At 41.7% G+C, this 20,493-nt stretch overlaps 2 protein-coding genes across 6 annotated transcripts in view; one reads left to right on the top strand and one right to left on the bottom strand.

The window, feature by feature from the left end:
- Positions 1-20,493, bottom strand: part of ctxnd1 (cortexin domain containing 1) — a 135,680-nt gene that overhangs the window by 54,386 nt on the left and 60,801 nt on the right. The gene's annotated exons all lie outside the window — the stretch shown is intronic.
- The window catches only part of arnt2 (aryl-hydrocarbon receptor nuclear translocator 2), a 64,013-nt gene that overhangs the window by 34,326 nt on the left and 9,194 nt on the right, over positions 1-20,493 (top strand). For 3 of the 5 annotated variants that reach the window (XM_082530843.1, XM_082530846.1, XM_082530845.1), the window contains 9 exons: positions 2,457-2,533; positions 6,604-6,738; positions 8,682-8,756; positions 12,696-12,847; positions 15,395-15,467; positions 15,852-15,975; positions 16,594-16,696; positions 16,906-17,047; positions 19,051-19,201. In XM_082530843.1, coding sequence (XP_082386969.1) covers positions 2,457-2,533; positions 6,604-6,738; positions 8,682-8,756; positions 12,696-12,847; positions 15,395-15,467; positions 15,852-15,975; positions 16,594-16,696; positions 16,906-17,047; positions 19,051-19,201 — 1,032 coding nt within the window. The remainder of the gene's footprint in view (positions 1-2,456; positions 2,534-6,603; positions 6,739-8,681; positions 8,757-12,695; positions 12,848-15,394; positions 15,468-15,851; positions 15,976-16,593; positions 16,697-16,905; positions 17,048-19,050; positions 19,202-20,493) is intronic. The other 2 variants (XM_082530844.1, XM_082530847.1) reach the window with 1 other exon arrangement.

The following is a 20,493-nucleotide window of genomic DNA, read 5'->3' as shown; positions in this document are numbered from 1 at the left end:
ATAAAATAACTGTCGCCCAGCTATTTTATCTAGGAGCTGCCTTTTTTTACCATTTATTTGAACTTTTGTAAGCCAGCGGTAATTTTTAAGAGGCAAAGGAAGATTGACAAAGACACAAAAGTTTATATAGGAGTTTAAAAAAATCAATCCAGCTAAAAACAAATCTGCTTCTCCCAAATGTTGGTCGAACTCCGTGTATGATTTATATGAAATTTGTTCATAAATCAGATTTCTTACAGCTGTGTTACCGTATGTTATCATGAGGGGAAAAGCCCATATTTACAATGTAACACGCACGTGCGTGGTATGCTGCCGTGGTCTCAGACCAGGTGTCTAAATTGATGACGTGACAAAGTAGAGCGATGAGACTGAGCAACACCAAATAAAAACAACAAAATTCCTCCCGGGGTTCTCAGGCCACACTGGAATAATTCCACATGTGTTTTGCAATCAGGGACATATGGTCTCTCTTCCTTGAGCTAAAAATACTCCTTTGGAATGTTCTGGACACAATACATCGGGTATCAAGCAACATACAGACGCTTATAAACTTCAGATGGATAACAGAGACACGCTATGAAAAATCCAGACACGCACAGTTCCACTTTAATGAGCGTGCATTTGGTGTTGGCTGAACATTGAGAAATGTAGCCACAGATGACGATGAAGTCATCGTCTTATTTGGAACTTGGATTTTTGTCTGTCTGTGCATTTGTATTTCCTGCTGTCGTTTAGTCAAAGGTATTTTAGCTTCATCCCACAGTACAAAGTTCATTCATCAGTGACTTCTGGCAAAAATGAAAGAGGAATTGATTTAACTTCTTTATTTTTGCCTTTTTGTGGTCTAACTTCTGTTTTTAACTGGAATTATGACGTGACATGAAAGGCTTCACTTGAACAGATTTCACTCAAAACATCTCAGCCCATCCAAACATGTGGCGTTTGCAGAAATGGAAAACAATGTTTTAAAGGTCATTTTATGATTGGTTAGTTATGATTGGGGTCAAAGCATCGGAGAATATTTAAAATGTGCTGACACAGCAAAATAGTAGTGAACAATGGTAGCGCTGGCTGATCCAGGATATTATAGCGAATGCCCATAACTGGCTATCACAAAGTGCATGCGTTAGAAAAGCTGAAAGGGCTTCCTTGATCCAGTCTGGGCATTTTGGGGTTCATGGTTAATGATGGACTGGATGTCAGCCAGTAGATTACTTCTCACTGCTTGAATTTTGTCTGACGTAGCTCCTCTGCTCTTTGTATGAGGATTAAAAACCAAAGGTTTTAGTGGGTGAAACACAGTTAGCCAACCTGACAAACTATGGCTTTCCTGTCAGCTAATCTGTAATCCAGGAAACAGAGGAATACAGTCCCGTGTCTGTGTGCTTGTTTTTGAGCATATTTAGTTGGATGGTATTAAAAGCACTAAAATCAAAGAACATAACTCTCACATCAGTTCCAAATGCCCCCAGATGAGGAAGGATTTCATGATGTGCCGTGTAAGGGCCACTGATCTGTAGTCGTTCAGTTCAAGTGGACACTGGTACTGGCAGAATACAGGATGCTTCCACAGTGTCGACTCAGATTGAAGATCCTGTTGAGAAGTAGACACAGTTAGGGGGGGAAGCACAGTCCTCAAGCAGCTTTGAACACACCCTCTGGGCCATCAGCCTTCCCAGAGCTTAGGCTTCCTAGCTCCAGTCTCACCCATGCCTCTGTGACGTAAAAGAGGCACAGGTGTGAGAGGGGAAGTACCTGATCCATATTAGAAATGCAAGGAGGAGGAGAAGCAGTGGGACTGGGTGTGACCATATAGTCAAATCCGTTGAAGAACTGGTTGAGTCCATCAGCTCCTTAAATGGCTCTTTTCTTTTTGTTGAAGCCAGAGATGGCACAGATTCCCCATCCATCTCTAAACGTTACCCTTTTCTGGTTGAAAATTGCCTTCATGTCACTAGTTTGTTATTGTGGAAACAGCATACAGTCTTTGTGGGTATGATTGTGTGTCTACAGAGGTTCATGTCAATCTATCTGTTTCCACTAGCACGCTCAGAGCAGGCGCCCTCAGAGCTTCAGCAGCATCCATTTCCTGACTGGGAGTTTAGTTGCAGACAATCTTTGGCATTACCATACAATATAAGGGTGAAACCAGTTAGATCCACATTGAAGTCGGGCGATGATTCAACCATGTTTCAGTAAAACATATGAGACTGCACTCACAGTATACTAAGTCTCAACCAATATCTGCAGCACATCACTTTAAGAGTTGACATTTCCCATGATGACTGTTGGCAGAAAGGGCTTAATGTCACCACTTCTAAGCCTTCAGAGCTAATCTGTTTCACTGAAAAATCTCTTCTCCTGAGTAAACACTTCCCACAGAAGGATCTGTCTGTGCTCGACAAAAACACACTTTATGTTTCACACCTTGCTCTTTTCCTTTCTCTTGTGCTCAGGTATGACTATACCAGAAGAAGACACAGAGGCGGGTCAGACTGGAAAGTACTGCCTCGTGGCTATTGGAAGACTGCAGGTGTGTGGTGACACAAACAATTTAAACACTTTGATAAAATGGAAGGAATGGCTGTGTTTGTGTGTTTTTATGTATTCCATGTGGACAGAACATCTCTGTCTTTGAATACCAGTGTTTTCAGGTCCACAGGTGTATAAAATCAAGCATCTAGCCGTAGAGTCTGCCGTTAGAAATTTTTGAAAGAATAGTTTGTTCTGAAAAGCTCACTTAATTTGAGCGAGTTATTGTAAGATGAATAGGACTCTTCCCTCCTTGATTATTCTGCAACTGTAAGTGATATTGTTGTAACGTGTTCAGAAAGTGGCAGACTATGTAAATGTGTAGCATGCATAAAATTCTCCAATGATCTGTTGAATGAATAACTGCAAGATGTGTGCCGAGAGCTTTATCACAGGTGTGTGTTAGCACAGGGCTGTTCGATATAACGATATATATGGATGACGATATAAAAACGTCTATGTTGCATTTTACGCTATCGTTTGTTTCGTGGTGTCGCAAAATAAACTGTTTACGGTAATATTTTTTCATGGTTCTGATGTCACTGTAGTGTTTATATTCATTTCTTAAAGTTCTCTCTTTCTCTTATATTTAATATAACCACACTACGGACGGACAAGCACCTGTATTTATGCGTTGTCGTTAGCAACAACAACGGTAAAACCTTCGCGTGTCCGCTTGTTTATGTTCCACATAAACCTTTCACAATAAAGCGCAAGATCCTGTTGAGACTTTTCAAAATAAACTGAATCACGTGACAGAGCAGATTATTTACGGATGAGAAGTAAAAAAGAGCCGCCAGGTGTTAAAAAATAAAGCTTAGACTCAAACGTTAGAACAGGCTTTTCCCCGCAGCACGCCGTGTAATAAATACTCACAAAGAAAACGGCGCCGTTACAACTTATGTCTAAAAATGTGTCGTTTCATGCATCGGTTAAAACACTCGACTCCAGCTACACGACGCGCAGCTGGAAACACTTCATGCAAGACGAGCTGCCCGAGATTCACAGAATTTACAGCAAATGTTACATTTTTGTGATTTATATCGTTATCGGACGATAGATGTCTGATATCGGGAGATGAGGTTTTGGTCATATCGCACAGCCCTATGTTAGCATAGCTTTAGTATTTGTAACTTAGCAGTGGGAAGAGTGATCCAATGTAAAGTGAACTGGGATAGATGTACTCCTGCAGATGAGTTGATGGACTTCAGGTGTACATGTCTTACATTTACTCAGGCACAAAAACAAGAAGCAAACAGAGAGGAGAGCAGTGAGCGAGAGGAGGTATTTCCAGCGCCATGACATATATAATTGTCTTTCGTATTCAACGAGGCAAACAATGTTGATTAGACAAATAACTTAAAATGAATGTACAGTGAAATACATTCGTTTTTTAGGGGTTATTTTAAATTCTCATTGAATTGCCCTAGCATCCTCATTTATGGGAGATGTTTACATTGTATTTAATATTATATTGTATTGTATTGTCGAGGCGTTCCCAGGCACGCGATAGCTATATTCTCTCCACTGAGTCCCGGGTCTACTCCAGGATCTCCTCCCGATAGGACCTCCCTGGTCTGAACACCTTACCCAGGAGGCACCTGCCTTAACTGGCTCCTTTCAATGTGGAGGAGCAACGACTCCTGAATGATTGAACTCCTCACCCTATCGCTAAGGGAGAGCCATTTCTTATCTGCAATCTTTCCCGACACTGGGCATCAATTAAATGTAAAACAATTAGATTAAACATATAGTAGATTTGGTACCGACTAGTGACAGTAGTAACAATTAGTTAAGCACATCCCTAGTATCAAACAACAGCTATGAAGAGAGACAGAATATCAGTCAGAATAAACACATTACATAGAATTTATAAATTGATTTGCATCTCACTGTGTGAAGTATTTGATCCCCAAACGAAGCATGACGAAGTACTTGGTGGAGAAACCTTTGTTGGCAAGCCCAGCAGTAAGATGTTTGCACTTGAGCTCTGACCAGTGTGACACTTTATTTAAGGTTGCTTGGATCCCAGTACTCATCATGGAGCAGCTTTCCAGCCACTCACTGCAATCTTGTTTCATTCGCTCTCGCTGTCTGCTTCTGCTCCTCAAGTTCACCTCCCTTCCAGGTTCTGCCGTCCTCCTAAAATATGGGAGGCATGATTGGCTCATGATGACTGGCTGCCAAACAGCCTTCCCTGACACCACACCCTGAACCCAACCAGCTGAGCCACAAACCGCACCACGCCACACATTTTAGGATTGATTTGGACTCCTCTTAACAGGAACTCTTGAAGTCACTTAGATTTCTTGGCTGCCAAACGGAAGCTCAAAACTTCAGCGCCACAGATTTTCTATAGTGAGGTCTGGAAACTGGGTAGCCCACTGCTTGACATTATGGTTCTTCTTTAGCCATTCCTATGTTGCATTGGCAGTATGTTTTGGGTCATTATCATGCTGGAAGACAACACACGACTCATCTTCAGTGTTCTGGCTGAGGGAAGGAGTTTCTTGTCCAGCGTTTTAGGGTACATGTCCCCGTTCATTGGCCCCTTAATGCAATGAAGACGTCTAGCAGAAAAACGACCCCAAAGCATCATGTTTCCCACCTCCGAGTTTGGCTGTGGGGATGGTGTTCTTTGAATCATACTCAGCATTTCTTGTCCTCCAAACATGGCAGGTCGAGTTAGAGCTAGATTTTTCTTTCATCTGACCACAGCCCTTTCTCCGAAGCCTTCTCTGATTCATGTAGATGTTCACTGGCAAACTCAAGACAGGCCTGTTCATGTGCCTTCTTGAGGCTGGGGAATTTGCAGACACCGCAACATTGTGATTCAATCCAATTTTATTTGCATAGCACGAAATCACAACAGTTGCCTCAAGACATTTTATGTTTTCAGACCTTACCATGACACATAGAAAACCCCAACATTCAAATGACCTCCTATGAACAACACTTGGTAATGTTGGGAAGGAAAACAAGAAGAAGCCTCTGGCAGAAGCAGACTCAGGGAGGGGCAGCCATCTGTCACAGCTTGTTTGTCAGTGCATCATGGAAGACACCAGCAACATGGGGATTCAGGGTCACCTGATCCAACCCTAGCTGTAGGCTTTATCAAAAGGGAAAGTTTAAATTCTAATCTTAAAAGTAGAGGGTGTCTGCCTCCAGTCTAAACTGGACACTGGTTCCACAGCGGCCTGAAAGTTGAAGGCTCTGTCAACAGTGTTCTTAATGAATGTGGTCCCACCTGCCTTTATAATCATCCTCACCTCATGCGCCATGATTTTGATGGAGCTCTAGACTGAAGGCGATTGATGTTGGTTTTTTTTCCATTTATGAACAAGTTGCCACCTTCTCACCCATTCAAACAAGCACTTTCTATCTGCTTTTTCCTATCGAGCATTCATACGGAGAGCAACTTTGGGTTAATATTTTGCCCGAGGATATTTGGCATGCAGACTGGAGCAGCCAGGGATTTTCCCCTAAACCACCCCCAAGTTTACAGCACCTGAAATTCCCAGACGGCTTCTATCCAAATGCTAACCAGGCCCAACCCTGCTTAGCCTCCGAGATCAGACAAGCTCAGGCTTGCTCACAGTGCTATGCAGGTCTACAGTATTGTCCCCAACGTCCTTTGACGGCTCTTTGGTCTTGCCCATGGTGGTGCAGAGGAAAAGAAATCTGTGATCAAGTTTGATGTATATACATAATATTTTGATATCAGGAGTATCTGTAATTGATTTATTGTTGTGCAATGTTGATTTATTGTAATCTTTGGGGGCCAGAATCCTGGCTGTTATATTGGATCAAATACTTAAATCAATCAATTTGTAAATCAATTTGCAACTTTTACGCAGTGTGTTTTTTCAAAATTGTGGTTGATATTGAATCATACATATTTTGTTCTGTGTTTTCACTGAAGCACTACAAATTGCTTACAGTTTTTCTCTTTACCACTTTTGGCAGTCAGATCACCAAATAGAAGGTTGTAATAACCCCCCATTAACCTTCCTGAATCTCTTCTTCATACACCTAAATAGCGTTAAATGTGTGTGTGTGGGGCTTCCTCAGGTGACCAGCTCTCCAGTCTCAATGGATATGAATGGCCTGTCAGTTCCCACAGAGTTCCTGTCACGTCACAACTCTGATGGTGTCATCACTTTTGTGGATCCACGCTGCATCAGTGTCATTGGTTATCAGCCTCAGGTCAGACTTTGTACTATGAATGTCATGAAAAAAGACGACAGTTATCATGTTGTTAATGTGTTTTATGCAGTGCAAAATAATGCAAAATAATGCATAGTAAGTATGGAACGCCAGGACTGCCATAATGAATTAAATACACCATTAAATAATTAATTAAAATTGGAAATAATTAATTACATAAATATTTCTGACACATGTAATTAATTAATTCTTGACACATTTAAATAATTATTTAATGATTTATTTATTTAATTCATTTTGGCACTTTTGTCCCCTTCATCTCGCTCCTTGAAATAATTTTATCTGTCAGCCTCACACATCAAACTAAGTGGGCGGGGTTAACACTGCCCATGCAGCTCAGACAACAATTTTACACGTATGATCTTAAAACAGGACACAGCCACTATACGTGCTGGCCTCATATCAAATGTGAAGGCAGACTGAGTCTATGTTTGACGTTTGTTTATATCTAATCTTCCTTTTCAAACATTTAAACAGCAGCGAGTCTGCAGCTGAGGGAACACAAACTCAAACTGTCAGAACAGGTTTGCTCGTTTCTTGCGTGGATTCATTTGGTGATTTATTAAATGTGTAACTGTTATTCTAATCTGCTGCTGAGTCTCTTGCGCTGATTAAAATGCAGATAACACAGATCACACCTGTTCAACCAATCACTTTCATTCCACTTTGATCTGGACAAACTGACGGTTCATCTCTGTTACAGTGTTGCTATATGTTTGTGTTCTTTATGCTGTAGATTTTCACGTCTCTGGAATAGTTGGCAGTAATACGGATGATTTTCTGTAAAATCATACTGATATGAGCCGTGACATATTCGTAGATGACCGTTAGATAGTCAGCTGGGAAACTCTGTTAACTCATGGAGCTGAGGATATCGTGGACATGCTGACCTCGCTCCGTGGTGTACAGGGCCGTTTACCCTCATGATTAATATTCACAATAAAAATATTAGCCGAACATCATGAAGTCTGTATGTGTTTCATAGTGTCGAACAACCTTTGTACAGTTAAAGCCAGCAGTTACTACATGACGGAAACACCAACGTTATCTCTTTTATGTGTTTATACACAGGTCACGCTGATTACTGAACAAAAACCCAAAGATCAGATGTTAAACAGATTTATTTGCTCTCTCTCCTCCTTAAACATGTTTTTAATGTTAGTTATAATTCAGAATTGGCGACTGAAACACGTAGGACACATAAGAACATCAGGAAATAAAACACCGATAAATATAACCTCAGTAAAAGAAGTCAGCGGGGGTTACTACAGCTGTGTACCGGGGCCTGCGCTTTGTCGGTGGGATTGCTTGCGAGGCGAGCGGGTCTATCCCACGCTTTGCCGTGAGACTGGGCAGACATCTCCAAAATCATCGAAACACTTTTGCAAAGAGGCTGTATCTAAGCGTATGCAGCTGTCTTTGTTTGCCTTGTGGATGGACTGGAAGACGTACCCTGTTTCTCACCTAGTGACATCAGGGATATTCTCCAGCCCTGCCATGTCACCGAAGAAGATAAGGGGTTAAGAAAATAAATGGATGGATGATTGATGAGTGACCCAGCACAACACTCGAGAATAGTTTTACAAAAGTGCAAACAGGAAGAAGGAGAACACAGAGAATTTACGTTCATTTCACAACTACTTGCTAGCCCATATAGACTTTTATTGACTGACTTAAGAAATACAATTGAGTCATCTGTTTGTTATATTAGGATACAAAAACACATCCTGTTTGTTGAAGGTCATCTCACTCTAATATAACTGTTATATTGTTGTTGATATTTTTTCTTTTTAGTCACTTTATTCAAATATAATTACATCTATAATATCTGCCAGGAAAATAAATGCATACACCCCAAATTAATGTGGTATAATTGAAGCAAGAATAAGCTCCTAACAACTGACTGTTTTCTTGTCCTTCAGGACCTGCTGGGGAAAGATATTCTGGAGTTCTGCCACCCCGAAGACCAGAGCCACCTGAGAGAAAGTTTTCAACAGGTAAGACTGCACTGTAGCTTTTCGTCTTTCTGTACTCATTCACCGTCAGCAGAAGAAGCTTTTACATCAGATTACCTGGGCTGGCAGGGAGGATATAAACACAGCTGAATACATTCATAGAGAAAATTTGGATGTTACTTTGAAGCAGTCATTAGAGGCTCATCCATCCATTGATCACATTCATGAAGCTCTTTCCTGTCAGCATCAGTCATCCAACATGTTTTATTCCTAGACGAACAGGTAGTTTTTCATCTGCTGTGGATTTTTCCATGTGTTCCTGTTTCCTTTGAGCTTAGCTCAAACAATGAAACACAGCAGTTGTGGTGTTTAGTTACTGATCACTATCACAAGTACAATAGCAAACACTTGATCAGGAAAGGTCAGGCTTGATCAGTCTAAGATAAGTAATGGGGAGAAGAGAAATCCAGTAACACACACATACAAAGTACATCAACAACTCTTTCACAGACACAGTGTTCCATAAGCTGTCTCTCAGCAGGCATCTCTATGGTTGAATGATTGGGTTTACTGATTGTGTATTGTGCTTAAGTCGACCACTTTTTCATTTCTCTCAGTCACAAGTAAAACTGATTGTGATCATGTAGGGGCTTAACTTTAATTTTCTGAAAGGTTACATACTCTGGTCGAATATCATAACTTGACTTGGTGATTAAAACCTTTGCCTCTAACAGAGTTCTGGGCCTAACCCATTGGTGCATAGTTCACATAAATTCGGAAAACATCAAAGTGTAAGTTTTCCAACTACCGCTCTCTAATATGGGGCACATTTGTGGATGGATGCAGAGGAAACATTCCACATGCGTGGACACATGGATTTGGATACTAAGAAAAGCCACTAACGATACCTCCAACAGGGTTAAGATCCCAAACTTCCAAACTATGATTGCATTATGAGTTTGTACTACTTGTACAAAATCTTTTCTGATAAACTTAATTGCCCCTCTAAGAATTGCGTGTACCAGGGATCCCCGCGGCTATGTTGTTGGGGGGGCTTTCTCCCATGGCAAATTAGTCCTTGCTGAGGGACAAGACAAAGAGCGATTCAGAAGACCGCTATGAGTGAAAAATCAAGGGAACAATTCTGCTACCCTGCCCTAGAGCCAGGCCTTAGCTGGAGGCGCTGTAGGAGTCTGTGCAGTGTATGCCAGGTGATTGGCAATAGCGGGGACCCTGGCGGACTGATCCCCAGCTACCGAGACAAGTGATTAGGACATAAATTGTCACCTCTGTGGTGGGAAAGAACCTGAGCTAGTTGGTTGAGAGGTTGAGAAGTACTGGCTAGATAAGGTCTGGCTCACCTTAACACACCTGGACTCTGGAACCCGGTTCTGGATAGTGTCTCCTGGAGAGAGGCTCTAATCTGTCCAAGTCTGGAGTTGCCCTTGGTGAGAGGCAGCGGGCTGGGGTGGGTATCTCGGTATCTGCTCGGCTTCCTGCCTGTATGTTTGCATTTATTCTGGTGGACAATAAAGTTTCTTACCTGCACCTTCAGGTTGGGGAACGGCCCTGACTTTCTGCCTGTGTTTATGTGCTGAATGACAGTTCAGAGTACCCGGCCTTCTTGTAGTCCCGGAGTGGGGTGCTTGAGGGTGCCCCACCCGGGGACTGTGCCATCCTATTGGGAGACTTCACAACTCAACTGAGGATTTTGTCAGGCAGTGGACCTCCTTAATCCCACTGACACGTCTTCCATAGAGGAAGCAGAATCTGGGGACTAGGGGGATGACTTGTCCATCGCTGGGGGTGAGGTCACTGAGACAGTAAAGCAACTCCTTGGTGGCAGGGCCCATGGAGTGGATGAGATTCACCCTGAGTTCTTGAAGGCACTGCATGTTGTAAGGCTGTCTTGGTTGACACGCCTTTGCAATGTTCTGTGGAGATCTGGGGCGGTACCTTTGGATTGGCAGAACAGGGCGATGGTTCCCATCTTTAATAACAGGGACCAGAGGGTGTGCTCCAACTAGAGGGGGGCCACACTCCTCAGCCTCTCTGGGAAAGTCTATGCATGGGTGCTGGAAAGTAGAGTCTGTCCGTTCAGACCTCAGATACAGGAGGGACAATGTGCTTTTTGTCCAAACCGCGTAACACTGGAACAGCTCCTCAGCCTCTCAAAGATACTTGAGGTTGTATGGGAGTTTGCCCAACCAGTCTGCATGTCGTGAACTTGGAGAAGACATTTTACAGTGTCCCTTAAAGTATTCTGTGGGAGGTGCTTCGGGAGTACGTTAGGCCTGTTGCTATGGGCCATATATCAACCGCTATACAATCTCTGCAAGAGCTTGGTCAGCATTCCCAGCAATAAGTCGGACTCGTTCCCACTGGGTGTTGGACTCCGCCAAGCTGCCATTTGTCACCGATTCTGTTCATAATTTTAATGGACAGAATTTCTAGGCATAGCCAAGTGGCAGAAGGCTTCCACTTGGTTGGTCTCAGAATCTCACCTCTGTTTTTTGCAGTTGATATGGTTCTGTTGGTTTCATCAGGTGCTGGCCTTCAGCTCACACTGGAATGGTCCAGCCAAACAGCAAAAATGAGACCCAGGACATGTTGGAGACACTATATCTCTTGGCTGGCTTGTTAATCCCTTGGTGTTCCCACAGACAAGCTAGAAGAGATGGCTAAGGAGAGGGAGGTCCGGCCTTCTCTGCTTAGGCCCCCACAAACCAGCCCCCGAATAAGCAGAACAAAATGGATAAATTGGACTGTTCCCTCCCTTCTCACACAGGCAGTGTTGTTATCTCAGTCACCAGTCGGACACTGCATTTGGGCAGGTGTTTTTGTGGTCAAATTATCTAAAAGTTATCAGACAGAATTATCAAGTTGACTTTGATGTATGAAACCATGCAAACATAAAAGGGTAATTCACAAGTATATGTACTTATGATGTACGTATTTCAATAAATGATCAAAATACGGGGTAGAAGCGCCTTTTGCTCAAAGTTATTGGGTGAGGACTCTGAGATCAATAATGATCACCTCCAAAGATCAAAGAAAATCTTTCCATATTCTCTACCACAGAATGAGAAAGACGTCACTCTACTTTATTTCTGTGTTTACATACCAAAGTTTAAAAATCAGCTTTGTGACAAATGGATACCGGATCATGCAGATTAAATAACGTAATGAAGTAAAGTTTAATTCTCTAAGTGCCCAATAAAATAGGCAGGAGGGATATCTGGTAACTTCTTTATTTGATTTTGAGTGTGTGGTTTATTGATCGATCTCATTGATAAAGCCATGTGGTACATTTATTTTTGGTTATGTAATTTATTTCACTTTGTGATGTGGGGCATTTGTTTTGATAGCAACAACATATCACTGAGTTTTTCACGGCTGGATTTTACAAGATGAAAATGTTTTCGTCTCCTCTTTCCTCCCCATGTCTGTTGGGGGTGGAAACAAATCCTGTGCTACTCTGGCCTTCCTCCATCCCAAAGTCAACTTGGATGCATTTCACATTGAGAAGAATTGGAGAGCTTTCATTATTCAGACTATAGGCCGAGTGATTTCCTCAGAGAAAGAAAACTCGGGTCATACTGAAAGCACTACTGTGACAGCTCAACTCAAAACCTTATTATTAAATGACATTTTAAAACGGCTGCAAATGATATATTTTAACATTCTCCTGCCAGATCAAACTGATTTCCTTGACAACTTGAAGCACTTAAATGGAATAAATAGGTTCCCCCTTTTGTTCTTGGCCTGGTGAATACTGGCATGCTAAAATGGTATAATTACATGCTTGATAAATGAATGTTTCACACTCCCTCAACTGCAAACTTAAAGTGAATTGTTCTAAGATGAAACACAAAAAAAGCTGTTGTCATATTATTTTGATTTTCTGACACACTTGTCACCAACTTGCCTGATAAAACACGGTCAGTGCTGTATTAAACTGTGATTGTCTTGCTTCTGTAGGTGGTGAAATTGAAGGGTCAGGTCCTGTCAGTGATGTATCGTTTCCGGATGAAAAACAGAGAGTGGATGCTGATCCGAACCAGCAGTTTCACCTTTCAGAACCCATACTCTGACGAGATCGAGTACATCATCTGCACCAACACTAATGTGAAGTATGTTCTTTCTGTGTTCCACTATTTATCTAATAATTCAAATGTATTAAGACCATCAATCTAAATGGCTACAGTGGGGGGGGGGGTAAAAGGAGAACTATAAAGAGTTTGAAGTTCCAGCAACACTGGTAGTGAAAGAAGAGCTTTATTACTTGACCCGTGTGTTTCGGCCTGTGGCCTTCATTCATCAATTGTGACAAGATGCCTAGCACCATTGTGGAGCCCCCCATGTTTATGACCCACTGCAGGGGTCATTTTAACTCCCTGATATTTTAAAAATGTATTTAACTCTGTTAAATTAAAACCCCATCCTCTCATATTTAATGACTCACTCATGAATTAGTGAATTCTGGAGTGGATGGAAAAAAATTATTGTTTACACATATTTTGTGTCAAAATATGTGTAAAAGGAGCCAAAAGTAGCTGGATGTGATTGCTGAATAAATATATGTAGTTAGATAAAACATGAATAATTACTGCAGGGCCTAATAGGTCACGGGTTGAGCGGTGAGTCAGAACGGGGGAGTGTGTGAGGAACGTGTGGAGAACTGGGCAGGTTGCTGGCTGTATAATAGCAATGTCAAACTAGATTAAACAAATGAACTTTTTCAAGGAATGACAATGACTAATGTAACCTTGAGGGTTTTTAAAGTTGCTAATAAAATTTGATCTCATCTTGTTGCAAGATGGGATCAAAATGACCCCTCCTGATGGCTCTAGTGTCAAGAATGGCTTCTTGACAGTCACCTTTCCATTGACACAATTTATGATTCAGTGAACAGTAGATGGATCAGCTGGAAGGCCAGATGTGTCTCTAAGGTCCTGTTGCTGAATTTCATTTTCCTGTTCCTTAAGGACCTGAAATTCACATACCTGCCACTTTTTCTGTTGTCCTCCATAGGCACAGGTTACTCAGATTTTACTGCATAGCGAGCTGACACGTGACACGTTTTGACTAATAGCTCTTTGGGAATCACCTTCTTGATGTTCAACTAAGGAAATGGGAAGAAATGATGTGTTTTTGGAACAGGCTAAATGTTACAAAGCCTAAAGTTCGAATTTAAAAGTGGTTCTTTGATAAGTTGTCATTCATTCCTTAAATTGAATTAACAAAAGGGGAAATAAATGTGAACATGAGTGAAAAAAGCTGCCATTGCCCGAAGAAAAATACAGAAAGAAATTCAGACAGCCTGGAGAACATCACTATAAACATTACAAGAAAGTCCGGCTCCTTCAAAACATTAAGGGTCACTTCACTGTAACAAGTAGAGTCTGTTTTTTGCCCTGCTATGTGTGGTTGTACAGAATATCTGCTGTACTGGTCCTTTGTTAAGATTAGTAAATAGTGCACTCGTTAGGTTAATATTAGCTAGTTTCTTCACTGCTGACTCTGCATCAGCGCAGGAATGTGGAGGAATGGAGTTAACGGTGTCGTCAGACACTCCCCTCACTTCTCTTTTTAAAGATAAAAGCGGCACCAATGGGTCGGTGTTGTTCATCTAATTTATTTGCACTGGTCTGATTTCAGCTCAGGCTGGGTCAGTGAGTGCAGGGTGCTGCCAGTTATATTCAGACTAGCTTAATCAGATCAATCAAGGTCATGACATGTTGTCTTATCATATATGTAATAAATGCTCAACCAGCCAATGTTGCACCAAACCAACGTCCTTCAGCTGACGAGACTGGTGTTAGTTACAGAGTGACAGAACGAGGGATTTTTAACGTTGTTTCTAAACATGCTAATTTTCTTTTGAAAACAAATAATTTCTATTTGCACATATTAACAATTATTTCATTACAAAAACAGTTTTTGACAAATCGAGTGAAAAGAAATGATTATTACTCATCTTGTCAGCTCGTATTTCCTCTTCCTGCTGTGGAGATGCTCCAGTGTACCTCCTGCATTTATTAAGGCTTTCTACAACTGAAGTGAGATCAAATAATGCTGCAGTGCATCGAGCTGAGGATGGAACTAATGCAAACTGAATAATGATAAAATCTCTACAGAGCACTTTGTATAATCCTATTTCTTTACACACGCCGATCAAAGTCTGATTTTTGGGATGGATTATTCTCTGTTTTCCTTTCATAAAGCAGAGAATAATGGATGCATCGATCTATTATTATTTAACAAATTCTCTCATGAAGAAATTGCCATGTGTCGCTCAGTCACAATGTTCTTTAGCAAAATGTACTCATGAGTAAATCGCCCTGCTGTGTGTTGACGCACTCATTGCTTGACTGGACATTTTGCTGGCAGCCTTTGGACTCGCTGTACGTTGTAGGTCTTCTTCAACAGAGCAAGATGCTGAGTTGAGGGTTCTCGAGTGTTCAGGAGAAATATGTTTGCATGTTTGTCAACAACCTGGAATCAGAAGAACTGAAAAATACTGATATGAAGTCTTTGGCTGTGCCTGTACTTTATACTCTATATGAATATTTCTATTTTTCTTTCAATACTTATTGTATTAAACTTAGAATTGATGTAATTGATCATTACATCATGTGGTAAGTACATGTCTGAAGTGTTTGTGTGGTGCTTTGCAGGCAGCTACAACAGCAGCAGGCAGAGCTCGAGGTTCAACAGAGAGATGGGCTGACTGCCTACGACCTTTCCCAGGTAACCCTCTTCTTTGGAGTTTGGGATTCGATGTAATTGAAACATTTGGATGTTTTTGCCTGTTTTGAGGGTTTTTATGTGAAAGGATTTACATAAAAACCAGACATTTGTGGCTTCCTGTTTCCATTGCTTGACAAACATGACTGAAAGCATTGACAGCAGTGAGGTCAACTGAGATGGTTGCTGACGTTGTTCCTTTTTCTTAAAATGTTTGCAGTGTTTGATAAGAGAAACCTCAGCAGCTTGTCTTCATTTTGTCTGGGTTGCAGTTGTTTTTTTAAAATATACTTTTAAACCAATCAGCATCCAGCCTGAGATGTGTTTACTGCATTTTTTTTTTTTTTTGGGTTAAATCATGCCTGAAACGCAAACCTGTACCCTCAGGTACCTGTGGCCAGCGTTGGCAGTGGAGTTCATGAGGCTGGAAAAAACATCGACAAGACAGAAGCCCTGTTCTCCCAGGAAAGAGATCCACGTTTTGCTGACATGTACACCAGCATCTCCGGCTGTAGGCGCACACACACACACACACACACACACACACACACACACACACGTGTCTTTATATCCTTGTGGGGACACGCTTTCCCTAGCTGCTTTTCTACCATCAAAAATGAATGCCTGACCCTGACCCTAACCATAACCTAATTGTAACATTTTGAGGCTCGACAATGCTTTCAAACTCACGGGGACCGGCATGTTGGTCCCCACAATTATAGTAAACTTCCAATTTTAGGTCCCCACAAAGATGTTAATATCCGTCCACACACGCACACACATCTGCTGTTCAACAACACAAACTGGACCACATTTCTGTTGCTGGTCAGTGAGACGCGGCTTATTTGTTGCAGTGATAAATCACCTGCGCAGACAACTAGAAAAAGCTACTGGCCTCTCAGCTTGACAAACTCAAGCTGTTGTTAACGGGAGACGGACACACCGTTTGTTTGTTTGTTTTTCCCTGCATCACTAACTGAATACATGCAGGAACCATGGCAATGACATGCAGACAGTTTGCAAGTGCACAGTTAGAGGTGTTAGCAGAGGGTCCAGCATACTTAGCAAACCCATTATTAACTTCAGAGTGTAATCATCTGTTGTTTTGGTTCCCTGTCCATGTGTGAAGCGGGAGATAAGAAGATGATGGTTCCCTCCTCTACAGCTGGAGGACAGCAGCTCTATTCCCAGAGTTCTCCCTTTCAGCAGGGACATTCGGGCAAAACTTTCAGGTACATGTTCATGGTACATGATGTTCCTTGGACTGGGAACATCGTCTGGTTCTAATTGCACTGTATTCCTCCATAGAAAGGTGGAGTATAACTTACCTGTTTTTTGTCTCGTGTGTGTGTGTGTGTGTGTGTGTGTGTGTGTGTGTGTGTGTGTGTGTGTGTGTGTGTGTGTGTGTGTGCGTGCGCGCGCACGCATGTTTTCATGTAAGCAGTTCTTCTGTGATCCATGTCCCTGGTGTGAACGACATCCAGCCATCAGGTTCAGCCAATCAAAATCTAGCTCAGATCTCCAGACAGCTTAATCCAGGCCAGGTAGCGTGGTCAGGGAACCGACCCCCCTTCTCTGGACAGGTAACACACACTGACATGCACACACACACACACACACACACACACTATTATTATGTGACTATGTGCGCTAAAATTGACCCTCACAGCTAAATACTAACCCTTAAACTAGACAAAGTTCTCAGTTTAAGAACTCGCTCTAAGAAACCAGGCAGAATGTCCTCACTTTAAAGACCTCATAGTACTGTATTGTCCTAACAGAGCACGCTGCTCTTATACTGATGGATAGTTGTGGTTCCTGGAATTTCTAACAGTAGAATGGAAGACAAACACACACACACACACACACACACACACACACACACACACACACACACACACACACACACACACACACACACACACAGTGTTTATTTCTAAAGTTAAATAAATACCTAGAGTCAGCTGCTCCTGTACCCCAGACTCCAGTCTCTGGTGCTTGTTAGCAGATGGACTTGTTGCCATATTCTGTGTCTCTGTTTCACATTCTTGCAAAGTGACTTGCACGCAGCATATGTTTCTTAATAGGCTCATCCGTCTTCCACATGCACGGCCACACTTGTCAGGTCATTCCACTGGACTGAATTCTTTGTTCAGTCAGAAAACAGCCAGATGATACAAGAGATAAACACTGTTGGATGAAACAATCAAAATTATTACCTAATAAGAGAAAAGACCTCGTGTTCTAAATTTAACAACCAGCTCTTTGCCATCTCCTGTCGCCGGGCAGTTACAACATTAAATAAGAACAAATACCTTAAAATACAAATACCTATCAAAGATGCAGTATATATAAGTACAATCATGTAATCAATTATGCAAACCAAGTAAGTTTTTACTAGTCTTGACTTTGACCCAATTTTCACCAAAAAGAAAATCAACTCGAGCTGATCGTATAAAATTTGATCAGGATACCTTGAACACTGTGGGACTGCTAACAGACGGACAGAAGCTCTTACAATAAGCTACTTGCATATCATCCCATGAGGTCACTATGTATTTCAGGAAAACTGGCGAAACGGAGAAGCAGTGTGTAAAAGAAAAAACCAAAACACGTCTCACTACTTCCATCAGAATTAAGAGGATGAGTAGTTGTCAGGTGCTGCTAATCAAAGGCAGATTGTTAACTGATCAGCAGCAAGTGTAACAATCGGTTCCTGTACACTAACGACCTCAACATAACTGGACGTCATGGCAGGTGCAGGTCAAGCACAGTAGCACCTTGCAGACATTGAGTCGAGCACGTTTCCAGAGTCAAATGCGAGGCCGTCTGTCTGAGGCCTAAAGCTTGGGTCGTGCAACATGAAAATGACATCTGCAGACAATTTATAACAGAGCGGCTGGACCAAAGACAAACTCGAGGTGCAATGGCAAAGTCAAATTTCAGACCTCAACCCAATTAAAATGCTGTGTTTGGACCAAACTTCAAATAATTGAAGCCAGATTGTAAAGTGGGCAAAACTTCCCCCACAACAACAGAACGACTGATAAAGTCGTATAGGACAAACACACTCTCCCTCACACTAACATGCTGTATGCCACAGTCTGGAAATTAGTGCCCAAATAACAGAATATGCAGTACTTTGGTGAAGTTAAATTGGTGTAGCGCATGTATAACTGTCATAGAAAATAATTTGTACAAAGTCATTTAGCTAAGTTTGGATTCAAAGGCGGATAAATAAGTAAATGTATTTTCTTTCTAAAGGGTCGGTATTCAGTATGTGTGATAGATGTAGACTACAACCCTGGTTTGCTTTGTTTCAAGATTCAACGCGTTTATTGTCGTGTTTGCAAAGTAAAAGCATTTCTCTGTACAATGAAATTGTTTCTCTGCTGTCCACACAGATGCAGGTTAATATGTGCAAACAGATCAAATACAAATAGCATTAATAAACAAGTGGAGACAAAAAAATGAAGCGTTAAATAGATTTATGTGCAAAGAGCTATGAGCTTAATATGCTGGTTTGATATGTGAGAAAATTATTATTACGTTTAGGTGGATTTTAACCACTGTCTTTGTTCTAAAGTCCAGTAAAGCCCAGTCCAGTCCTTTTGGTATTGGTTCTGGCCACAGCTACCAGACTGATCCAGCCTCCTACAGTCCGCTGTCCTCCCCGGCCACTTCCTCCCCCAGCGGCAATGCCTACTCAGGACTGACAAACCGCAGCACAGCTTTTGGTAAGCACGTCTGTTTGCCTCTTATTCTCATTGTGTTCTGTTTACATGTATAACTTGGTCTTTACTGGCATGTTCACATCCTGTCATGTGGTACAAATAAAGGTACAGCCCACTGTTGCATGATTTCCATCCTCCCCACACACGAGCTGCATAACAAGCGAGTTTCCACAGTCCACCATCTGTCAAAGGACAACATAAAAGTTCGTTGTTACTTTCTTCAAATGATTGACTTGTTATTAAGTGATGATTAGTGACTATTTCACAGAGTATTTAAATAACAGTATGAATCTTCACTTAATCCCAGACTGAGTCAAAAGGTTTTTCTTCCTATTAAAATGATGTTGTCTGAAAATTCATTTCAGCATTGAAAGCATTCGAAAAATAGAATGCAGAAGTGAATCGACTGTACAGTTCAATTCAATTCTATTCATATACCGCCAAATCACAACAAGTCGCCTCAAGGCGCTTCATAGATACAGAGAAAACCCAACAATCATATGACCCCCTATGAGCAGCACTTTGGCGACAGTGGGAAGGAAAAACTCCCTTTTAAAAGGAAGAAACCTGCGGCAGAACCAGGCTCAGGGAGGGGCGGGGCCATCTGCTGTGATTGGTTGGGGTGAGAGAAGGAGTTCAGTTGTGTAATTTCTGTGGAGTGGAAATGCTTGAAGGTAACAGTTATAATGATTCATGTAGCAAAGAAAATAATTTGCATCTTCAAGAAAAAAGACTTGTCTGCACAGTGGAGCTGCTAAAGAAAGAAAGTGTGTTAGAGAGGCTGCAATGCTTCTTTGTGACAGCTAATATCCTTACAAATGATAAAGTCAGACAGCTTCTCCCATACAGGACCTTACGTTATAAACTCAGGAGTCCTGTTTGTGCTTGTTGTGACTGAACCTTGTTAAAGTGTGTTCACAGACTAACATGCCAGCAGAGTCTGGGAGGTGTGTCATTACTGTATTTGCACTAATAGTGGAGGGTTTGAGGTAATCACAGGAAAGACTTATATTCCATTATTCAGTGCTAAAGATATCCCACATGTAGTTTCCAATAGTTCGCCTCTCCCAATAGGACGTGTGAAGTGATGTTGGCTCCAACGTCCTGGACCGTTAGTGTGTTTGTGGAGTTGTCCTCTCCATGTCAGCATACGTGTTTCTTCAACCAGATGTGTAAATGTAGATGAAGCAGCTGGAGGAATAAAAAGCTGTGTGGATGGAGAAAAGGGAAAATGTGGCTCGTAGCAGGAAGAGCTTTGAGCTCTCAATAAATCGGAGCAGCTTTTTCCATTCAGT

Source organism: Aulonocara stuartgranti (assembly GCF_965226115.1).
Source record: "Aulonocara stuartgranti genome assembly, chromosome: 1".
Taxonomy (NCBI): Eukaryota; Metazoa; Chordata; class Actinopteri; order Cichliformes; family Cichlidae; genus Aulonocara; species Aulonocara stuartgranti.
The sequence above is the reverse complement of the archived record's forward strand: the minus strand, read 5'-3'. Positions and strand labels throughout refer to the sequence as shown.